The 20,389-nt window shown below is 39.7% G+C and overlaps 1 protein-coding gene across 4 annotated transcripts in view; it reads left to right on the top strand.

Moving 5' to 3' along the window:
* The window catches only part of DPF3 (double PHD fingers 3), a 270,407-nt gene that overhangs the window by 116,563 nt on the left and 133,455 nt on the right, over positions 1 to 20,389 (top strand). For all 4 annotated transcript variants that reach the window (XR_005791035.1, XM_040477592.1, XM_040477594.1 and 1 more), the window contains exon 3: positions 17,418 to 17,525. Coding sequence is in view for 3 of the 4 variants with exons in the window: in XM_040477592.1 (XP_040333526.1) it covers positions 17,418 to 17,525 (108 nt within the window). In the remaining variant the exon portion in view is untranslated. The remainder of the gene's footprint in view (positions 1 to 17,417; positions 17,526 to 20,389) is intronic.

Here is a 20,389-nt window from a genome sequence, read left to right as displayed (position 1 = left end):
TTCTTCTTCTTCTTCTTCTTCTTCTTCTTCTTCTTCTTCTTCTTCTTTTATTTTTTTGCAATTCTTTTTGTCCTTAGGGCATTGCCTATTAAGGATGTAGAGTGAAATTACTGTGTTTTAAGGTCACTTGAAATACTTCCTCTGAGTGGTTGTGCCACTAACTGAATACACAGTTGGATTTGTTTCATTTTGCTTTCACTTATTAGGTATTATTTTTTTCAAATTTCATATAATTTGTTTGTATTTTTAAAATTAGTTTTTATTTTGAAATAATTACAGATCCACAGGAAGTTGCACACATAGTACAGAGGAATCCCCCAAATCCTCCACCCAATTTCTCCCAGTGGCTACATCTTATGTAATCAGAGCACAGTCTGGAAACCAGAAAGTTGACATTGGTAAAATGTGTGTGTGTAGTTCTATGCCATTTTATCACATATAGATTTGTGGAACCACCACTATAATCAAGATATAAAACTATTCCATCACCACAAAGATCTCCCTCATACTACCCCCTCATAATCATACTCACCAGCCCCTCTCATTATTTCAATACCTTTACCCTCCCCCATGTGTAACACAATGCCTTAAACATTTCCTCTGCACACATTGAAAAACCATCTCAGACAGTATTATAATTTTTGCTTCACTCCTGAAATGAATATTATACTACAGGTTAACTAACTAGAATTAAAAAAAAAAAAACCTGAAATAAAAAAAATTTTTTTGCTTCAACTATCAAACTATTAACTTAGAAACCTAAAGTGTCTATTATATTTACTCATATTTTTACTCTTTAATTGTTCCTTTTTCCTTCTTGATGTTCCAAGATGCCTTCTTTTATAATTTCTTTCTGATCAAGTATTTCTTTAGCCATTCTTTTAAAGTAGGTCTACTGGTAATAACTTCTCATAAGTTTTCTTTCTTCTGGGAATGCCTAGATTTTTTCCTTCATTCCTAAAGGATATTTTTGCTGGATATAAAGTTCTGGGTTGATAAATCCTTTTATTTAGCAATTGAAAAATGTTTTGCATCTCTTTTTGGTGTGTGATGAGGTTTGTGATGAGACATTTGCTGTCATTCTTTTCCTTTGTAAGTGAGGTGTTGGGGAACCTGAGTGGTTCAGTTGGTTGAGCATCTGACTTTGGTTCAGGTTCAGGTTCATGAGTTTGAGTCCCACATCAGCCTTACTGCTGTCAGCACAGAGCCTGCTTCAGGTCCTCTGTCCTACTGTCTCTCTGCCCCTTCCTTGCTTGCTGTCTCTCTCTCAAAAATAAACACTCATAAGTGAGGTGTCATTTCTCTCTCACTACTTTCAAGACATTTTTTTGTCTTTAGTTTTCAAAAATCTGATTTTGATATGTTTTGGTGTGGATTTGTTTGGGTTTACCTGTTTTGGAATTCACTCAGCTTCTGGAATCTGTAGGTTTATATCTTTTGCCAAATTTAGGAAAATTTCAGCTATCATTTTTTTGAATACATGTTCAGCCCCACTCTCTTTCCCTTATCCTTCTGGGACTCTACTAACACAAATTTTAGATTTTTTGCTATAGCCCATAAGTCCCTCAGGCTCTGGGTCTTTCTGTTTGTTTTTGTTTTGTTTTTGTTTTTGTTTTTTCTCTCTGTTGCTCAGATTGGGTTATTTTTATTTTTCTCTCTTCCAGTTCACTACTTCTTTCTTCTATTCTCTGCATTTGTTGTGTTGTTTTATTGTGTTTTTAACTTTTACAATTTCTGTTTGGTTCTTCTTTATATCTTCCATTTCCTTGCTGAGACTTTGTATTTTTTCATTTTTTCAAGTATTTGTGATTATTTGTTGAAACATGTTTATGATGCCTCCTTCAAAATCCTTGTCAGATAATTCTAATATTTGCATTGATATCTATTGTCTTTTTTTTTCTCATTCAAATTGAGATTTTCCTGGTTCTTCATATGAATGATTTTGATTGACTGCTAGACATTTTGGCCATGATGTTATGAGACTCTATATGTTATTTGGTAAAATGCTCAAATCTTTTATCCATTTAAAAAATTGGGTTTTTTTGGGCGCCTGGGTGGCGCAGTCAGTTAAGCGTCCGACTTCAGCCAGGTCACGATCTCGCGGTCTGTGAGTTCGAGCCCCGCGTCGGGCTCTGGGCTGATGGCTCAGAGCCTGGAGCCTGTTTCTGATTCTGTGTCTCCCTCTCTCTCTGCCCCTCCCCCGTTCATGCTCTGTCTCTCTCTGTCCCAAAAATAAATAAACGTTGAAAAAAAAAATTTAAAAATTGGGTTTTTTTAAAAAATTGAAATTTATTTGACATACGTCATTGTGGAAATTTAAGGTGTACAACATGTTAAATTTATACATTTATATATCGTAATATGATTGCCATTGTAGTGATAATTACTGGCTCTATCATATTTATAATAATCTTTTTTTTAGTGGTTGGAATAATTGAGTTCTAGTCTCTTAGAAAGTTTGGTGATTATAATACAGTATTGTTGTCTATGTTCACCATCATATGTATTAGATCTCTAGGAGAATTGTTTTTGTATTGTTAAATTTTGATAGTCCTTTATATATTCTAGATTCAAGATGTTTATTTGATATATACTTTGCAAATATTTTCTCCCAGTTTTTGTCTTATATTTTCATTATCTTTTTTTTTTTTAAAGTTTATTTATTTTGAGAGAGAGTGAGAGAGAGCAAGAGTTGGGGAGGGATAGAGAGGGAGAGACAATACAAAGCAGGCTCCATGCTGTCAGTGCAGAGCCCAATGAGGGGCTTGAACTCACAAACCATGAGATCATGACCTGAGCTGAAATCGAGAGTCTGACACTTAACTGACTGAGCCACCCTGGTGCCCCTATTTCATTATCTTAATAGTGTCTTTCAAAGAGCAGACATTTTATATTTTGATTAAGTCCAATTTATCAATTTGTTATTTAATGAATTGAGATTTTGTGGTTGTATGTAAGAAATTGTTGCTTAATCCAATGTCAAGTAATGTATTTTTTTTTTCCTAGAAGTTTAATAATTATAGGTTTTATACTTAGGTCTATGATCCATTTTGAATTAATTTTAAAATATGGTTTGAGGTACAGATTAAAGTTTATATTTTTGCAGATAGAAATCCAATTGTTCCAGCATAATTTGTTGAAAAGATTAGCCTTTCTCAACTGAATTGCTTTTGTACCTTTGTCAAAAATTAAATGTTCACATGTATGTAGTTCTATTTCTGGATGTTCAATTTTGTTTCATTGGTTTATCTGTTTTCACACTAATATCATACTGTCTTGATTCTTGTATTTTTGCAGTGCATTTTGAAATCAAGTAGTGTTAGTCCTCTAATCTGTTTTTCTTTTTCTAAGTTATTTTGGCTATTTTAGTCCTTTGCATTTCCATATGAATTTTATAGTCTGTCCAGTTTTACAAAAACTCTGCTGGGATTTTGATTGGGATTATGTGGAATCTATGGGTCAATTTTGTGGAAAATTAACAACTCTCAATACTGAGTCTTCCAATCCCTGAATATAATATCTCTCCATTTGTTATCTTTAATTTTTCCCATTGATGATTTTTAGTTTTTTGTGTACAGATATTTCATACTTTTTTCAAATTTATCTCTAAGTACTTAACATTTTTGATACTATTATAAATGGATTTTTAAAAAATTTAGTTTCTGATTATTCGTCATTAGTTTACAGAAACACAGAAATATGTATCTTCATTCTGTATCCTCAAACTTTGTTTTACTCATTTATTCTAATAGCTTTCTGTAGATGCTATAGCATTTCAGCGTTTTCTACAGTTGATTGTTGTTAGTGAAAAAGAAAACTTTTCTTTCCTTTTTTTTTTTTAAGTTTATTTATTTATTTTGAGAGAGAAGGGGAGAGAGAGAGAGAGAGCGGGAGAGGGTCAGAGAGAGAGGGAGAGAGACTCCAAAGCAGGCTTTACGCTGTTAGTGCAGAGCCCGATACAGGGCTCAACCTCACAAACAGTGAGATAATGACCTGGGCCACAGTCAAGAGTTGGGTGCTTAACTGACTAAGCCACCCAGGTGTCCCAACCTTTCTTGTCAGTATGGATGACTTTTATTTATTTTACTCATCTGTTGCACTGAGTAGAATGGCCACTGAAATAGTAAGAAAAAGTGGTTAGAGTGGACATCCTTATGATATTCCTGATCTTAAGGAAAAAACATTCATTTTTTTTCATTTTTAAATATGATGTTAGCTGTGGGCATTTTGTAGTTGCTTTTTATTAGCAACTTCCTTCTAGTTTGAGAATTTTAAATCAGGAACTGATGTTGGATTTTATTAGCTGATTTTTCTGAGTCTATTGAGATGATCATGTGATTTTTCTTTTGTGGTTTGTTAACATGAGGAGTTACATTGATTGATATTTGAATGTTAAGCTAACATTGCATTCTGAGGATAAATCCCACTTTGTCATGATATATTATCCTTTTTATATATCATCAGATTCACTTTGCTAAAGTTTTATTAGAGGTTTTACATCCATGTTTATGAGCAATATTTGTCTATAGTTTTCTTTCCTTGTGTTTGTGTCTGGTTTGGTCTCAGGGTGAGGTTGGCCTCTTATAATGAGTTGGGAAGTATTCCTTCCTTTTCAGTTTTCTGGAAGAGTTTATGCAGAATTGGTATTTTTTCCTTAAATGTTTTGTAACATTTACCAGGGAATTTCTCTGGGCCTGGCAATTTCTTTGTAGGAACAGTTTTAACTACAAATTTGATTTCTTTAATAGATACTCAGGTTATTCATTTCATATTGAGTGAATCTTGGTAGAGTGTAACTTCAAGGAATTTTTTCATTTCAGCTAAGTTGGTCAAAATTGGTTGCACAAAGTTGTTTATAACATTGGTGCATTATCCTTTTAATATCTGTAGAATCTTGTGACATATTCTTTTCTATTTTTTTAATTGGCAATTTGAATTTTCTTTTTCACCTGATCAGTCTACCTGGAGGCTTATGAATTTTATTGATATCAAAGAAATAGCTTGTGATATAATATTTTTTCCTTTTTTCCCTATTTTGTGGTTTCTGTGTTGATATTTATTTTTCCTTTCTTTTTCTTACTTTGGATTTAATTTACTCTTCTATTTCTTCTGTTATTTCTTAAGGTAGAAATTGAGGTCATTGATTTGAGATTTCTCTTCTTTTTCTCCTATAGGTGTTTTCTAATATAGTTTATCCCCAAATATAAGTACTGTTTTAGCCTCATTTCACCAATGTTTGTATTGTATTTTCATTGTCATTCAAATACAAGTATTTTCTAATTTGTCTTTTGAGTTCTTCTTTTACCTATGGATTATTTAGGAGTGTGTTATTTCCAAACATTTGGGGGATTTTCCAAATGTATGCCTGTTACTTGTTTCTAATTCTATATAGTCAGAAATACTTTGTATGACTTGAATCCTTTAAAATTTACTGAGACTTATATGGCTCAGAATATGGCCCATCTTGGATAAATTTTCTCTTTGGCCTGGAAAAGAATGTGTATTTTCTTGTTGGTGGTTGGAATGTTCTAGAAATATCAATTAAGTCAAGTTGGTTGATAGTATTGCTCAAATCTTCATCATTACTAATTTTTCCATTTATTTTTTCTATGAATTATCAAGAGAGAGAATTGAAATTTCTGACTATAATTGTGAATTTGTCTGTTTATCTTTACAATTTTATTAGTTCTTGCTTCATGTTTTGAAGCTGTGTTATTAAGGGCATACACATTTAAAATTGTTATGTCCTCTTGGTAAATTGATCCATTATCATTATGTAATAACTTTATCTCTACTAATATTCTTTACTATGAAATCTGCTTCCTGTGACATTAATGTAACCACTCCAGCTTTCTTTTGATTAATGTTATCATTGTGTATCTTTCTCCATTCTTTTACTTTTACATATTTGGATTTGATGTTAAAAGTAGGTATTTTTTGTAGGCACATATAGTTGTGTCTTGCTTTTTAAATGCAATCTGACTGTGTGTTTTTATTTTATTTATTTTTTATTTATTATTATTATTTTTTTTTCAATGTTTATTTATTTTTTTTGGGACAGAGAGAGACAGAGCATGAACGGGGGAGGGGCAGAGAGAGAGGGAGACACAGAATCGGAAACAGGCTCCAGGCTCTGAGCCATCAGCCCAGAGCCTGACGCGGGGCTCGAACTCACGGACCACGAGATCGTGACCTGGCTGAAGTCGGACACTTAACTGACTGCGCCACCCAGGCGCCCCTGACTGTGTGTTTTTAAAATTGAGGTATTTAGACTATTTACATTTAATGTGATTATTATTAAAATTAGGTTTAAACCCATCATTTTGCTATGTGTTTCCTATTTATCCATCTGTTTATTCCCTTTTCCCTCATTTTCTTCCTTTTGGGGTTAAATTTTTTATGATTCCATTTTATTTCCTTTGTTGGCTTAATAACTCTTTGTTTTGTTATTTTGGTGATTGCTTAATGTTTGTAGTCTGCATCTTTAATTACAGTTTAATTACAGTTTGCTTTCAGGTGATATTTTACTACTTCATGAATAGTATAAAAACTCTACAACAGTATCCAGTAAACAGAATAATGCCATCCACAAAGACATCCAGACCTGGAACCATAGAAATGCTACCTGACATGGCAAAAGGAATTTTGCTGATGTGATTAAGTTAAGGACCTTTAGATGGGGAGATTATTATTATTCGGATGGTCTCAATGTAATCATAAGGTCTTTATAAAGGGAAGGAAGTAGGTCAGAGTCAGAGCAGGAGGTGTGACAACAGAGGTCAAAGTGATGCCATTGAGGAAGAAGCCATAAATGAGCCAAAGGATGTGGGTGGCTTCTAGAAGCCAGAGAAGGCAAAAAAGTAGATTCTCCTCCAGAATCTCCAAAAGGAATGAAACCTTGCTGAAGCCTTGGTTTTAGCTAAGTGAGACTGAGTTTAGACTTCTGACCTCTAGAATTGTGAGGCAGCAAATTCATGTTGTGTTAAACCTCTGAGTTTGTGGCACTTCATTATAGCAGCAATAGGAAACTGATACAAGTATACTTTCATCTTTCCCCAATTTACCTTTGTGCAATTGGTGTCATATATTTTATTTTTACATATGGTATAAACCTTTTACTACATTGTCATTATCTTTGTTTAGTAAATCATCTTACAAAATTTTTTTAAATGTTTATTTATTTTTGAGAGAGAGAGAGAGAGAGAGAGAGAGAGAGAGAGAGAGAAGGCAGGGGAGGGGCAGAAAGAGAGGGAGACACAGAATCCGAAGCAGGCTTCAGGCTCTGAGCTGTCAGCACAGAGCCTGATGAGGTGCTTGAACTCACAGACTGTGAGATCATGACATGAGTCGAAGTTGGATGCTTAACTGACTGAGCCAGACAAGCACCCTTAGTTAATCATCTTTTAAAGAGTTTTCAAGAATAAGAAAAAAACATCTTACATAATTACTCATGTACTAAACCATTCCTGATGCTTTTCATTTGATAGTATATACCCACATTTAGATCTGGTATCACTTTCCTTCTGCCTAAAGGACTTCCTTTAATATTTCTTGTAGTGTGGGTCTGCTGATGATTAATTCTTTCAACTTCTGTATATATTGGAATATCTTTAGTTTGCTTTAGTTTTTTGAGAGAGATTTTTGCAGAATATAGAATTTAGGTCGACAAATTTTTTTTTTCCCTTTCAGTCCTGTAATGATATTGAACCACTGTTTTTTTTTTGTTGTTGTTGTTTGTTTGTTTTTTTGTTTTTGCATTGTTTCTGATGAGAAATCACTCTTCTCTTTGGTCCTCTCTATATAATATGGCTCCCTTCTCTGGCTACTTTTAATATTTTACCTTTCACTTTTTTTCCTTCTGAGTGGCTACAAAGACTATGAAATTATTAAAAATTTTGACATATAAATATTCACATGTGTGTATTAAATGGCTATATAGAATATCACTCTTTTTGGGCAGTTTTGATTATGATGTGCTTTGTTACAGTTTTATTCATGTTTCTTGTGCTTAGTTTTATTGAGCTTCTTGGATCTGCATGTTTGTGGTTTTCATCAAATTTTGAAAATTTCTAGCCATTATTTCTACAAATATTTTTTCTTCCCCTTCTCCTCTTTGGGGACTCCAAGTACACATATTATTAGGTTGTTTGAAGTTTTCCCACAGCTCATTATGCTGTTCTTCTAAAAAGTTCTTTTTCCCAGGGGTTTCATTTGAGGTAGTTTCTGTTGTTGCATTTTCAAGTGCACTAATTTTTTCTTCTGCAGTATCTAATCTGACATTAATCCCATTCAGTACTTTTTATCTCACACATTGTAGTTTTCATTTCTAGATGTTAAATTTGAATCTTTAGAAGAATCAATTTTTTTACTTCACTTTTGAACATATGGAATACAAATGATAACTGTCTTAATGTTCTTGCTGCTAATTATAATGTCAGTTTCAATTCTGGGTTGTTTTTAATTGGTTGGTTCCCCTGCCCCCCTCATTATAGGTCATATATTTCTGCTTCTTTATATATGCCTTGTAATTTTGGATTGGATGCCAGACATCATGAATTTTACCTTGTAGGTGCTGTATATATTACTTATTCGTATAACTATTCTAGAGCTTTATTTTGGGACAGTTAAGTTACTTGGAAACAGTGTGTGATCTTTAGGTGATACTGGAGCAGTGCTTAGTCTAGGGCTAATAATTTCCTGTCAGAGAGGTAAGACCCTTTTCTGTACTCAACCCAGTACTCCATGAATCATGAGGCTTTGCTAACATGCTGGTGGGAACAGACTGTTCCCAGCCCCTTTGCACACCAGGCACTCATATCTGTTCCTACTGGCTGGTTCTTTCCTCAACATTGAACAGTTTCTTCATAAGCACTGATTAATATGGAGCTGAATACTCTAAGGGGGTCTCTGTGGACCTCCGAAGCGCTTTTTCTGTGTAACACTCTTCTTTTACAATTCTGTTTCTTGAATTCTAGTCACCTTGGTCTCCTCAGACTCTCATCTCTTTCTTTTCACTCAGTCTCAGAAAGTCTGTTGGTTTCCACCCATATTTCTCTTCCCTGTGTTGCAATCTGGAAGCTCTCTTGAGGTAGTAAGCTGGGGCAGTCCTAGGGCTTATCTTGTTCATGTCCAGACAGTTGGGCACGTTCAAGGTGGTAAGACTGTAGACTTACCTTGTTCATTTCCAGTGCTTCAGGCATCACTGTCCTCCATTTCTTGATGTCCTGTGTCTTGAGAACTTTTATTTCATATTTTATCTGTCTTTTGGTTTCTTGTAAAAGAGTAAATATGATCCTTGATACTCCCATCTAGCCAGAAGCAGATGTTTGCTTTTTTAATTTAACCATATGAAATATTCACATGGTTCTAAAGTCATAGCTATAAAGCATGGTATAGTCAGAGAATGTCTTGTTCTGTCTCTGTCCCTTTCCTGTTTCTATAGGCAACTTCCTCCTCTTCTCCTTGTTACTAATACTTTTTTTTTGCTCTCTGTAAGTTTCTACTAAGCCTTTGGTTTATCTTTCCACTAAAAGAAAAACCATATGTGAACACACAACATATATATTTATGTACATATGTATATGGGTGTATCCCCATTTGTTGGATAAATTATAGTATATGATACACACTATTCTCCACCTTGTTTTTTTCACTTAATAGTGTACTCCATTGTAGTGTGTACTTCCCTCCCTCTATGTGTCAATTGCTTCATAATAGTCCATTGTGTGCATATGTTATGGTTTATTCAATCAGTTTCCTATGATGGACATTGGATTATTTCCAGGCTTTTTCTAGTATTAAAAATGCTATAACGGGGGCGCCTGGGTGGCGCAGTCGGTTAAGCGTCCGACTTCAGCCAGGTCATGATCTCGCGGTCGGTAAGTTCGAGCCCCGCGTCAGGCTCTGGGCTGATGGCTCAGAGCCTGGAGCCTGTTTCCGATTCTGTGTCTCCCTCTCTCTCTGCCCCTCCCCCGTTCATGCTCTGTCTCTGTTCCAAAAATAAAATAAACGTTGAAAAAAAATTTTTAAAAAATGCTACAATGAATACATATTTTTATATTTTTGCATATTAATCTGTGATACAGATTCCTAGAAGTGGAATTCCTGGGTCAAAGGGCAAATACATATGCACTTTTGCTAGATATGCCAAATTTCCCTCCATAGGGTTGAACTATTTTGCATTCTTATCAGTGGTGGATGAGATTGGTAGGCATATTTCTAACAACACAAAATTTCAATAGCACCATAGACTGCTTCATGGAAGGGTGAGGACTAGAATTATTGAAACAAAGGCCATGGTGGAGGCTCTTGTCAGGGATATTGGGGATGCAATTCTTGTATCAGGTAAGAGACCCAATAACATGTAAGCTCACATTATAATGTGATTATTCTTGAAAAGTTTTTTTTCTGATGAATTTAGAAAGTATGTAGTGGTTGTTTTTCTGATTTTCCATACATTTTATGTGCCTCTCGATGATGCTTTTATATTATTAGGATGCATTTCTCCATGAGCAATTTTACTTGGTGATATGGAAGTAGAGGGAAAATAAATTCCACAAGAAATGTCTTGATGGCGGTGGGTGGGAGGGCTGGGGGATATTTTCCTGATAGTTTTAGTGTGGGGAGCTTCTTTCTCAAGGGAAGGACTTTGGATTTCAACCCTACTGTGTGTGGATCAGTAATGGGATGGCTTGGTGGGGTTAGGTTAGTGGAGAGGTCTTGAATGTGGGCTTGGACTAGATTACCCTTTGAATTGTGTGATCCTGTGCCAGTTACTTAAACACTGTTAGCCTCACTGTCCTTGTCCTTTAAATGTCTCATAGGGTAGTTGTTATTGTAAGTAACAGTGAGTGTGAGATACTAGCCTAGGACAGAGTAAGAGCTCAGTAAATGTTAGCTTTGTTACTGTGTTGGTTTTTGAGTGTAATGGGACCAGTGAGGGGCTTGGGAACCCCTGAGCCAGAAGGGGCTGGCAGCATCCTGGATTTGAGGCTTACCTCACCAGTCTTGGCCCATGGGACATTAGAATTGAATAGTAGAGAGGGAGAGAAGCTCATGGAGAAGAAGGGGCAGGGTTCTGGGAGAGGATGGTTGGGGAGCTGGATAGAGAGCTGTGCTGAGTGGTAGGGTATGGTGCCTAGTGCCCAGGACTTCAGGCTATCGGGGAGAAGAAAAGACACTGTGGCCTGGGATGGTTCAAGGGGCTTCACTGAACAGGTAGTCCACAAAGTCAGGACAACTTTTAAATAAGCCAAGGACCAGGAAATATTATGGGTCTAAGTGCTTACGAAATACATCTTGTCTACTCCTCAAGCCCTACCTAGGGACTTATTACTCATCCCTCCAGTTCTGTAGAGGTGGTCCAATTGGTGTTTTCAATCACAAACATTAGTGGAACACCTGTTATGTCCTGGGCCCTGGGGATATAAATATGAGTAAGAGTTGATCTAGTGCAAAGTTCCTTATGTAGGAGTTTTTCGAACTGCAATTGCCTTGGTGTATTTCTGATATTCTGGTTTAGTAGGATTGGACCAGAGCCCAGGCACCAGCCCTTTTCAATAAATACTTATACAGTTCTGATGCCCAGTTTCGATGAAGAACCCCTGACTTGTGTCATTATCTCTTTATAAATATGGAGGCTGTTGGTGACCCATTGTGGAGGCACCTGTGGGAGCAGCATGCGGAGGAGCTCTTTAATGGCAGTGATGGTCTGAAGAGCAGCCTGCTGCTCCATCCCTTTCCTGTCCAGTAGGGGGTAGGCAAGGGGGAGATGAAAAAGGGAAGCAGTGTTTGGATTCTTAACTTGGAGCCTTAAATCCTGTTACCACAACCTGAGTGGGTGTGACCACTGCCTCTTTTCTCTAACTCCCATGCCCTCTAGTTCCTTGGCCTCTCAGTTGGCTGTCCTTCAAACCCAAGTGGGTGGATGGGATGGATGGCTTGGATACAGGTGACACCTGTCCACTCTGGGGACAGAGGGTGAACAAGTTGGCATAAATATAGGAAGTCTTTGATTCAAAATAAGGGTGAGGCAAAACTGTTTATCACAGTAAGAGTTGATCAACCACAGGAAGTCTGTCTTGTGAAGGAGTGAGGTTTCCATTGCAGGGAGGGTTCAATGGTGGCTGCTGATCCCCCTCTCTGAGAGGCTTCAGGGAGAGCCCTTCTCTGGGTGAACTGCCACTGCTCAACTCTGGTTGGGGGACGAAGGCATTACTCCAGATCTTTTCTTCTTTTCAAACCCTGTTCCTATCCCCTGTCATCTTTACTTCCTTTCTATCTCATTTCATCTTCTGAATTCTTTTAAAAAGTTAAAAAAATTTTTTTTAATGTTTATTTTTGAGAGAGAGAGTGAGAGCGCAAACCTGAGCATAAGTGGGGGAGGGGCAGAGAGAGAGGGAGACACAGAACCTGAAGCAGGCTCCAGGCTCTGAGCTGTCAGCACAGAGCCTGACTCAAGGCTTGAACCCATGAACCACGAGATCATGACTTGAGCTGAAGTGGGATGCTTAACTGATTGAGCCACCCAGGCGCCCTTATTTTAAAAATTAAAAAAAAAGTTTATTATTTATTTTGAAAGAGAGAAAGAGCATGGGAGAGGGGCAGAGAGAGAGAGAGGGTGGGGGGGGGGGAGAGAATCCTAAGCAGGCTGTGCACTGCCAGCACAGATCCTGATGCGGGGCTCAATCCCATGTATCGTTGAGATCACTACTTCAGCCAAAACCAAGAGTTAGATGCTCAACCAACTGAGCCACCCAGGCGCCCCCATCTGGGTTCTTAATAGCTCATGCCATGTCTGTCAGGGATAATGATACTTAGGGTCCACCTGCTGACTTGACCGATGCTGGTAACAAGTGACTTGTCTGGAATCTGCTGACCATACAGGCATCAAGCCCATCCTGATGATTTTTTTCTATGGAGACAGTTCTCCCTCCAGCAAGTGTGTGAGTTTGTGAGTGTGTGTGTGTGTGTGTGTGTGTGTGTGTGTGTGTGTGTGTGTGAGAGAGAGAGAGAGAGAGAGAGAGAGAGAGAGAGATACTTGTGCTTGTACATGAGTATGAGTGTTGTAACTGGAGTTGCAGCTCAAAGGAAAAGAAAAGCACTTTGCTCAGTGGGGTATGTGAATGGAGGGGTAGCTGTGGCCTTGGTTACCAGGGAAGACTAGTCAGCCCTCTTGTCTCCTGCCTCCTTTCCCCCCTCCTCCATATTCCCCCTAGCCCCAGGCTCACTCCTTCAGGTTAATTTCCCTGGCTGCAGCTGTGACTCCCTCCTCCTACTCCCCTTTCCCTCCCCTCTCCATCTACCACACACACAGGCTTTGAGTTATGTGCCTCCTGTTCTAATGAGATAAACAACATAACTCTCACGGGGCTGTGCTCGTCCCTCTATAAGTGGAACTCCAGGGCTGAATGCATTGGCCCTATAAAGGCACCCTGGTGCTTGTCAGCCTAGGGAGGAGGGCAAGGAAGGGGGGCTAGAGCCTCGAGAGAGTTCTTGGGGTCATTTGCTTGTTGAGATGAGGTGGAGTCAAAGCAGACATCAAAGAGAGGCCTATTTCTACCCTCATGGCTAGAGGAGCAAAGAGCAGCATGGGCACGTGGGGTGGGGGCCTTGTCATGCCACATGGCCATAGAGTCCAGATTCGTCTATGTCCGCTAACTCATGATAATTAATAACTGACGTTTGCACAAGGCTTCATGGTTATAAAGAGCTTCTTCTTGAATATAAGCGAATGCCTACAACAGCCCCTGTAAGGTAGGTACTATTAACACTCTTGTCTAATGGGCAAGGAGACAGGGTCAGAAATGTGTGGTAATATTTCCAAGGTTACAGGATTGGTGGTAGGAGGACTCATGCTCTTCCTCTGCATCACAGGGCTTCTGTAATCCATCAGAGAAAGTTAAAGAATGAAATAAAAATAGTCCCATCTTCTGGCCATTTGGACTACTTAATCCCAGGAGAGTGAGTGGGTCTGCAGCTATAAACGGAGGGGCCCGAGGCTGCCTTGGTGTTGCTGACCAACACGTGCAGTGACCACAGTCTCAGGGAGGGCATAGGCCCTTGGGCAAGTGTTGACAATTTTGACCTCTTGTCATTTAGATCTTTTGAGAGTGCTGGTCTGGACCAGTCCCTTCTTACTCACCTGCTTTTGGTCAGGTTGGAAATACTTTGAAGCAGCCTGTGGGGCAAGAAGGAGCCTAAGGCATAGAGACTGCCATCTTGGGGTGGATTCTGTGCTCACTTCTGAGCCTGCCTCTGGGGTCCCTCTTGGATGGTTTGAATGTGGGTGGATGAGTCTCCTGGAACCAGGAATAGTAGGTCATTCACTTTCTGCATTTCTGAATCTGATTCAGTTCTGGTTAAATTTATTGGTAAGTACTTCTTGAGGTGCCTACCGGGTACTGTGCTAAGTACTGGGGATACCAGAGATGGGCACGGTTCCTGTCATTCTGGATTTTACAAAACGAGTAGGGGAGACATTCTAGTAAGCAGGCAATTAATGACAACACCTTGGGGGAAACACTGGGAACCTTGAGACACTTTAGAGAAGGCCATTTAACCAGTTTTGGTATATCAGAGAGAACATCTAGGCAGTAAGTAGATGATGCTTAGACATCCAGAGGTCCTTGGTCAGACACTGGAAAAATCTATAAGGTTCTTGAAAAAATAGTTGGCCCAATTTTCCCACCCACTTAAATTCAGATTGGGTAGGTCTGGCATGAATTTTTGGTCTTGAGGTTATTAAGAAGTTCTCCAGGTAAGGGCACCTGGGTGGCTCAGTTGGTTAAGCATCCAGCTGTTGGTTTTCGCTTAGGTCACGATCTCGCGGTTTCATGGGTGTGTTTGAACCCCATGTTGGGCTCTGTGCTGGCAGCATGGATCCTGCTTGGGATCCTCTCTCTCCCTCTCTCTGTGCCCCTCCCCCATCGCACTATTTCTCAAAATAAATACATAAACTTAAGGAAAATTAAAAAAAAGAAGTTCTCCTTGTAATTTTTGGGTTCAATCTGGATTAAGAATCACTAACCCAATGTTATATTTAAGTGATGGATCACTAAATTCTATTCCTGAAATCATTATTACACTTTGTTAACTAACTTGGATTTAAATAAAAAAATAAATTAATTTAAAAAATATACTAAGAAAAGAATCTCAATACATTTAATTTGTGCTTAATACTTATATTATGTAGATATAATACTGAACATAACTGAATAATAAGCTGCTATAATTATAATTGATTTCTGTGTTCTTTTTTATTATTATTTTATTGAGGTATAACTGATAAATAGAATTGTAAGATAGTTAAAGTGTAAAAAAAAAAAAAGAATCACTAACCCAAGATGAGTAGGGATTGGTGGGACCTGTTTATGCATCCCATAAACAGGGATCCCATAAACAGCCTTTGTACTTGGCCTTTGTTGGGATCATGGGGAATACCAGGCCTTAGAGGTGGCTCAAACTTTGGGAAGACATCAGAATCAATGCAGCCATACAGGAGTTCTAGGGTCAGAGGTGATAGGATCATGGAGTGAATCACATCAAAAACATTGAACTATTCCCAGTGATGCCTTCCCTCAAAGAGAGGTCAAAACTGGACCTTCCATGGGAGGGAGAGCAGCCTTACTGTGATTCATTTAATCTTCTCTAAATCAACCACAAGTCTGGTCCTCAGACAACGGGGAGCTCAGAGCTTCTGGATCCTCCCACTGTGCAGAAGCTATGAAGCTATCAACAAAATTAAGTATTGGGAGGACTCTTGGACACCACAAGTCCTTAGCTCATGACACCAGAGATTTTTCTGGAGCCTCTAGGCTCTATGACCCTTGATGGTTTCTGAGAACCAAAATGGGGAGGGACCTTCAGCTGCTTCACAGACTTACAACCTGTGGGAACAGCTGTGCAATTAAAAATGAAACTTAGCACATAAAGAGAATTTGAAAATTTTGGTTCCTTTAGTACTGGAATAGTTGTCTCTGCTTTGGAACCCAAACAAATGAATGGGTAGAGATGACTAGTAAAAATGAGAAATGAATAAATGGATATATAGCAATGAAAGTTTTGTAGATTTTCCCTACAAATGGTCCCCAAATGGCAGACAGCAGATGGAAATAGGGTCCTGATATCTTCTAAGCCCCATGGTCCTAGGTTTAGGAAATGACCTCCTCACATAGGTCTGACAGTTGTCACAGGCCACATTTATCTACAGAAGACTGAGTTGTGACTAATTAAATGAAGCTGGAATGTATTCATTCACTCACTCATTCATTCATTCAGCAAATGTTTAGTTTGATTCTTCTATATGTCAGGCACAGGTCTAGTTCTGGGGATTCTGATGAAAATAAGACAAAGTCCCTGTTGTCACCAGGCTTTTTACTCTAGCAGGAGTGGACTGCTTGACTTGGTGGTTTCTTTTGGGTGTATCAGGCAGTTTTTTTAGTCTGCACGTTGCCTAACTAGTCTTAAGCCCTCCTCCCTCTCCTCCCAGCCTCCACCCCATGTCTTTTTTTTTTTTTTTTTTTTTGGAATAGAACGTTGTCTACTGTGGAAAGTCCACATTCCTCCAACGCCTCTGGCTACCACACTATGTGCCACAGGAGCCATAAGACTGTGGTCTGATAAGCAGGGAGGATCCTCATGGGGTGGTTGGTATGACAGATGATGCTGGTGTGGAACTTTGTTGCCAGAGTTCAAATCTAAATGGAGACTCTTGAGAGACAGTATGGTTAGTATATAAGCCCAGCCACTGGACTCTTGTCCATTTCTTCCTGTAAGGCCCAGGCAAGTGGGCAGGGTTGCACATGTATCCGGGCTCTGCAGGAATGAGTCCGGAGCATGGTCACCAGAGTAGGCTTATATTCTGATGGGGGTTGCTTAGGGCTCCCATTGGGTTTAGCAAACTGCCAGCAGCTAACGGTGGGTGGAGAAAGCCAGTAGGTAGGAAATCTGGCTCCTTGATCCTGTTTCCTTGAAATGCTTCTCAATCCAGGCTGTCGATAGGTAGGCAGATTGACTTCTGCTGCTTTGCCTTGAAGGGAACCTCCTTAACCTGGACCTGGATAGAGGAACAGTTGATGGGTAATACCTAGGGGTCCACCTGCCTTGGAAACACTGCAGTGCAGTTAAATCTGGAAAGGTCCCTCTGATCTCCCAGACCAGGAGATCTGAACTGTCTTAGTCATGGTGATGGCGTAGGCTTACTGAGACAGCATGGTGGAGTAGACAGAGCAAGGGTCCTGGGGTCAGATGACTTAATACTGCTTGTGCTCTACCATCAACCAGCTGTGTGACCTTAAGTCACTTTACCTTTCTGGGCTTCAGTTTCCTTTCACTGTGAGGGAGAGGGTCAGACAAGGAATTTTCCAAGGCCCCTTCTAGCCTGGAGCCCTTAACCTTTATGCTGTCTCTATCCACAGGCCTCGCTCCGGGCCAGCTATACACATACCCTGCTCGTTGCTGGCGTAAGAAGAGACGATTGCACCCACCTGAGGATCCAAAGCTTCGGCTGCTGGAAATAAAACCTGGTCAGTGCCCTCTGAAGCTTGGTTGGGCCCATGGTGGGAGAGGTGGGAGAAGGCTGGGCTGGCCCAGGACAAGTTTGCTTTGCTCCTTTGTCTATAGAACTGAGTTCTCTGGGAGACTGAACCTGCCCCGTGGTGCCCAAAGGTGTTCCTCTATGCCTTCTCTCATGTGTAAACATGTGTATGTGTTCACCTGAGTGTCTCTTTCCTGTGGTGTCTTGTGCCTTCTCTTTCCTCTTGTCTCCCTCTTGTCACTCCTTGGAGTAAAGCAAGCCGGCAAGGGTGGGAACAGACCCACGAGGAATGCCTTTCCAGACTAGAGCCGAAGGAGCTATAGCTCCTTTGGGTTGTGTGACACTTCTTGTGGCCTCAAGTGAAGAAACCTTCTTCTAGCTTCTGTGTTTCTAAGGAGAGCATACCCCTCGCCCCCTTAATGTGAATGAACTTCAGGAGCTTCTTACCCGAGAAGGGCCACTTGCTGAAAATAGAACCCATCTTGGGCATGGAAATGGAAGAGTCTGAGTTCAAAATTTGCCTCTTGGTGATTGCTTGTGGCCACGCAGAAGGAATTGGTTAGTTTTCTTGACTACTGATCTGTTATAACCCTTCTGACTAGACGGCCATCTTCAAAAAAAAAATTTTTTTTAATGTTTATTTGTTTTTGAGAGAAAGAGAGAGAGAGAGACAGAGACAGAGTGTGAGCAGGGAAGGGGCAGAGAGAGAGGGAGACACAGAATCTGAAGCAGGATCCAGGATCTGAGTTGTCAGCACAGAGCCCAATGCAGGGCTTGAACCCGCAGACCGCAAGATCATGACATGAGCTGAAGTTGGATGCTTAAGCGACTGAGCCACCCAGGTGCCCCTAGAGGGCCATCTTCAGACCTGGGTCAGAGTTGCAGAAAGGCCAAGTGATTGCCTTGGGTCTTCAGCCTTAAAGGAACCTCTGGTTTTGGAGGTGCAAGGGCTGCAAAGTGTCTCAGGCTGTTGTGAACAATGCTGTTCAGGGGAACAAAGGCACAGCTGGCATTTCCCCTCACCAAATAATACAGACCTGGCTGCCTTAGGTTACTAGGCTGCCCAAGGTTACTTCACTCCTGCCTTTCCACACTGATGTCTGAGGCTGTGTTTTCTCTGCAAAATCTCTATTTACAGTTGCTTGGGATGCTTTTGCTCCCGGTTCTATGGTTAAGCCTGTATTGATTGTTTATTTTAACCCAGATTTCATTCTTGTAGAAGTTTTATTTGTTAGAGATGGGGGTGGGGTGGGGACTAGGGTTTTCAGTGAGCTCCATCCAAGATTTCAGTGGCCCTGCAGAATTTACAGACCCTTGCAGACACTTCAGGGTGATGACTGAGGTCGTTCCAAACTTCCCGAGGTGCAGGTTGTAGGAGAGCCAAGTCTCCCCCAGCGGTATAATCTAATGGAAAGATAACGCAAGCCACGTGTATCATTGCATACTTTCTAGTAGCCACACTGAACAAAGGAGAAAGAAACAGGTGAAGTTAATTTTAAGTATGGATTATATTCAACCTAAGATGGCCATAATATTATCATTTTAGCATGTAATCAATGTAGAAATTATGAGTCAAGACATTTTACATTTTTTTTCTTGTATTTTTTTTTTTTAACTCCAGTGTTATATTTTACATGTTTAGTGCATCTCGTTGCAGACTAGCCACATTTCAAGCGCTCGGTTATCACACGTGGCTGGTTGTGCCCATATTGGTTGGAGTGGTTCTAGAACTACACTCACAGTGCGCTCTTGATCGGCAGCACAGCATCCCCAGGGAGGTTGGGACAGATGTCGAATCTTGGGCCTCACCCCAGACCTGCTAAATCAGAATCTGCATTTTACCACCTCCCCAGGACTGCGTTCCCACAAGGCACACTGAAGTTTGGGAAACAGTGGTTTTAAAGTGCTTTAAAGGTGGCCAGACCACAGGTTGGCATGGCATGGCTTCACATCATCCATGTTTCTTTATTAAACCTGAATAATTGTTGATATGAGCAATTTATTGTGGAGGTGGGGACATCCTCCTTCTTTGTTCCAGAATCATCCATCCTGTTCTTCTGGAAGTGCCATGGATGAGTGAGGTGGTAATCCCTGACTCGGTCCTTGCCTGGACCAATTGAATTCTACCCCACTCAGAGCTTTGCAGTAGGTGCTGCAGCCAGCGGCTGAGTACGTGCTGGGTTGGCTGTGTGGATTTTGAAGGGAGGGTGTTATTTAGGTGTCCTGTCACCAGCTGGATGTGTCTCCATGCTGGAGTACGTGGACCCTCTGGGTATATTTCCCCATCAGTTAATCAGAGGTACCAGGTTTTTGAGATTCTTTAAGAGATTTTCTATGCACACACCAAGAAGTACATCCATATGACCTTTTCCTCGTCTTTTGACCCAGCACAGCCACCTTGCATTTTGCCCATTCCATTTAAAAATGTGCCTCAGGCATTGGCCATATCAGCATATAAGGAATTTCCTCATTCCATTTTTACAGTTACACAATATTCCATTGTATGAATATACCACAGCTATTTTAACCAGGCCCTCTCAGTTTTTGTTTCTAATTTTCCCAATTTAATCGGAGATGTGGTGAGCATTTTCATGTTCATATATGAATTCATATTAAATTTCCTATGTGAGGCTATCTCCTACGTAATTTGTTAGTGTAAAAGATTTTATTACAAATACTTGACATTAATTTTTAATTGTTAGTCTTTACTCTTAACATTTGTATAGAAAGTCTTTCTTAAGACCACTTTGTATTAGACTAATTGGATTGTGTTTTATGGGACCAAAGATATTTCGTGCTATAAAATAACTCAGACAGCATTAACTCCAATTGCCTATTTTGAGAGGTCCAGGC

This window comes from Herpailurus yagouaroundi, unplaced genomic scaffold (genome assembly GCF_014898765.1).
Source record: "Herpailurus yagouaroundi ecotype Mexico unplaced genomic scaffold, PumYag 141, whole genome shotgun sequence".
NCBI classification, from domain to species: domain Eukaryota; kingdom Metazoa; phylum Chordata; class Mammalia; order Carnivora; family Felidae; genus Herpailurus; species Herpailurus yagouaroundi.
Note: the sequence above shows the minus strand (reverse complement) of the source record. Positions and strands in the feature narration are given on the sequence as shown.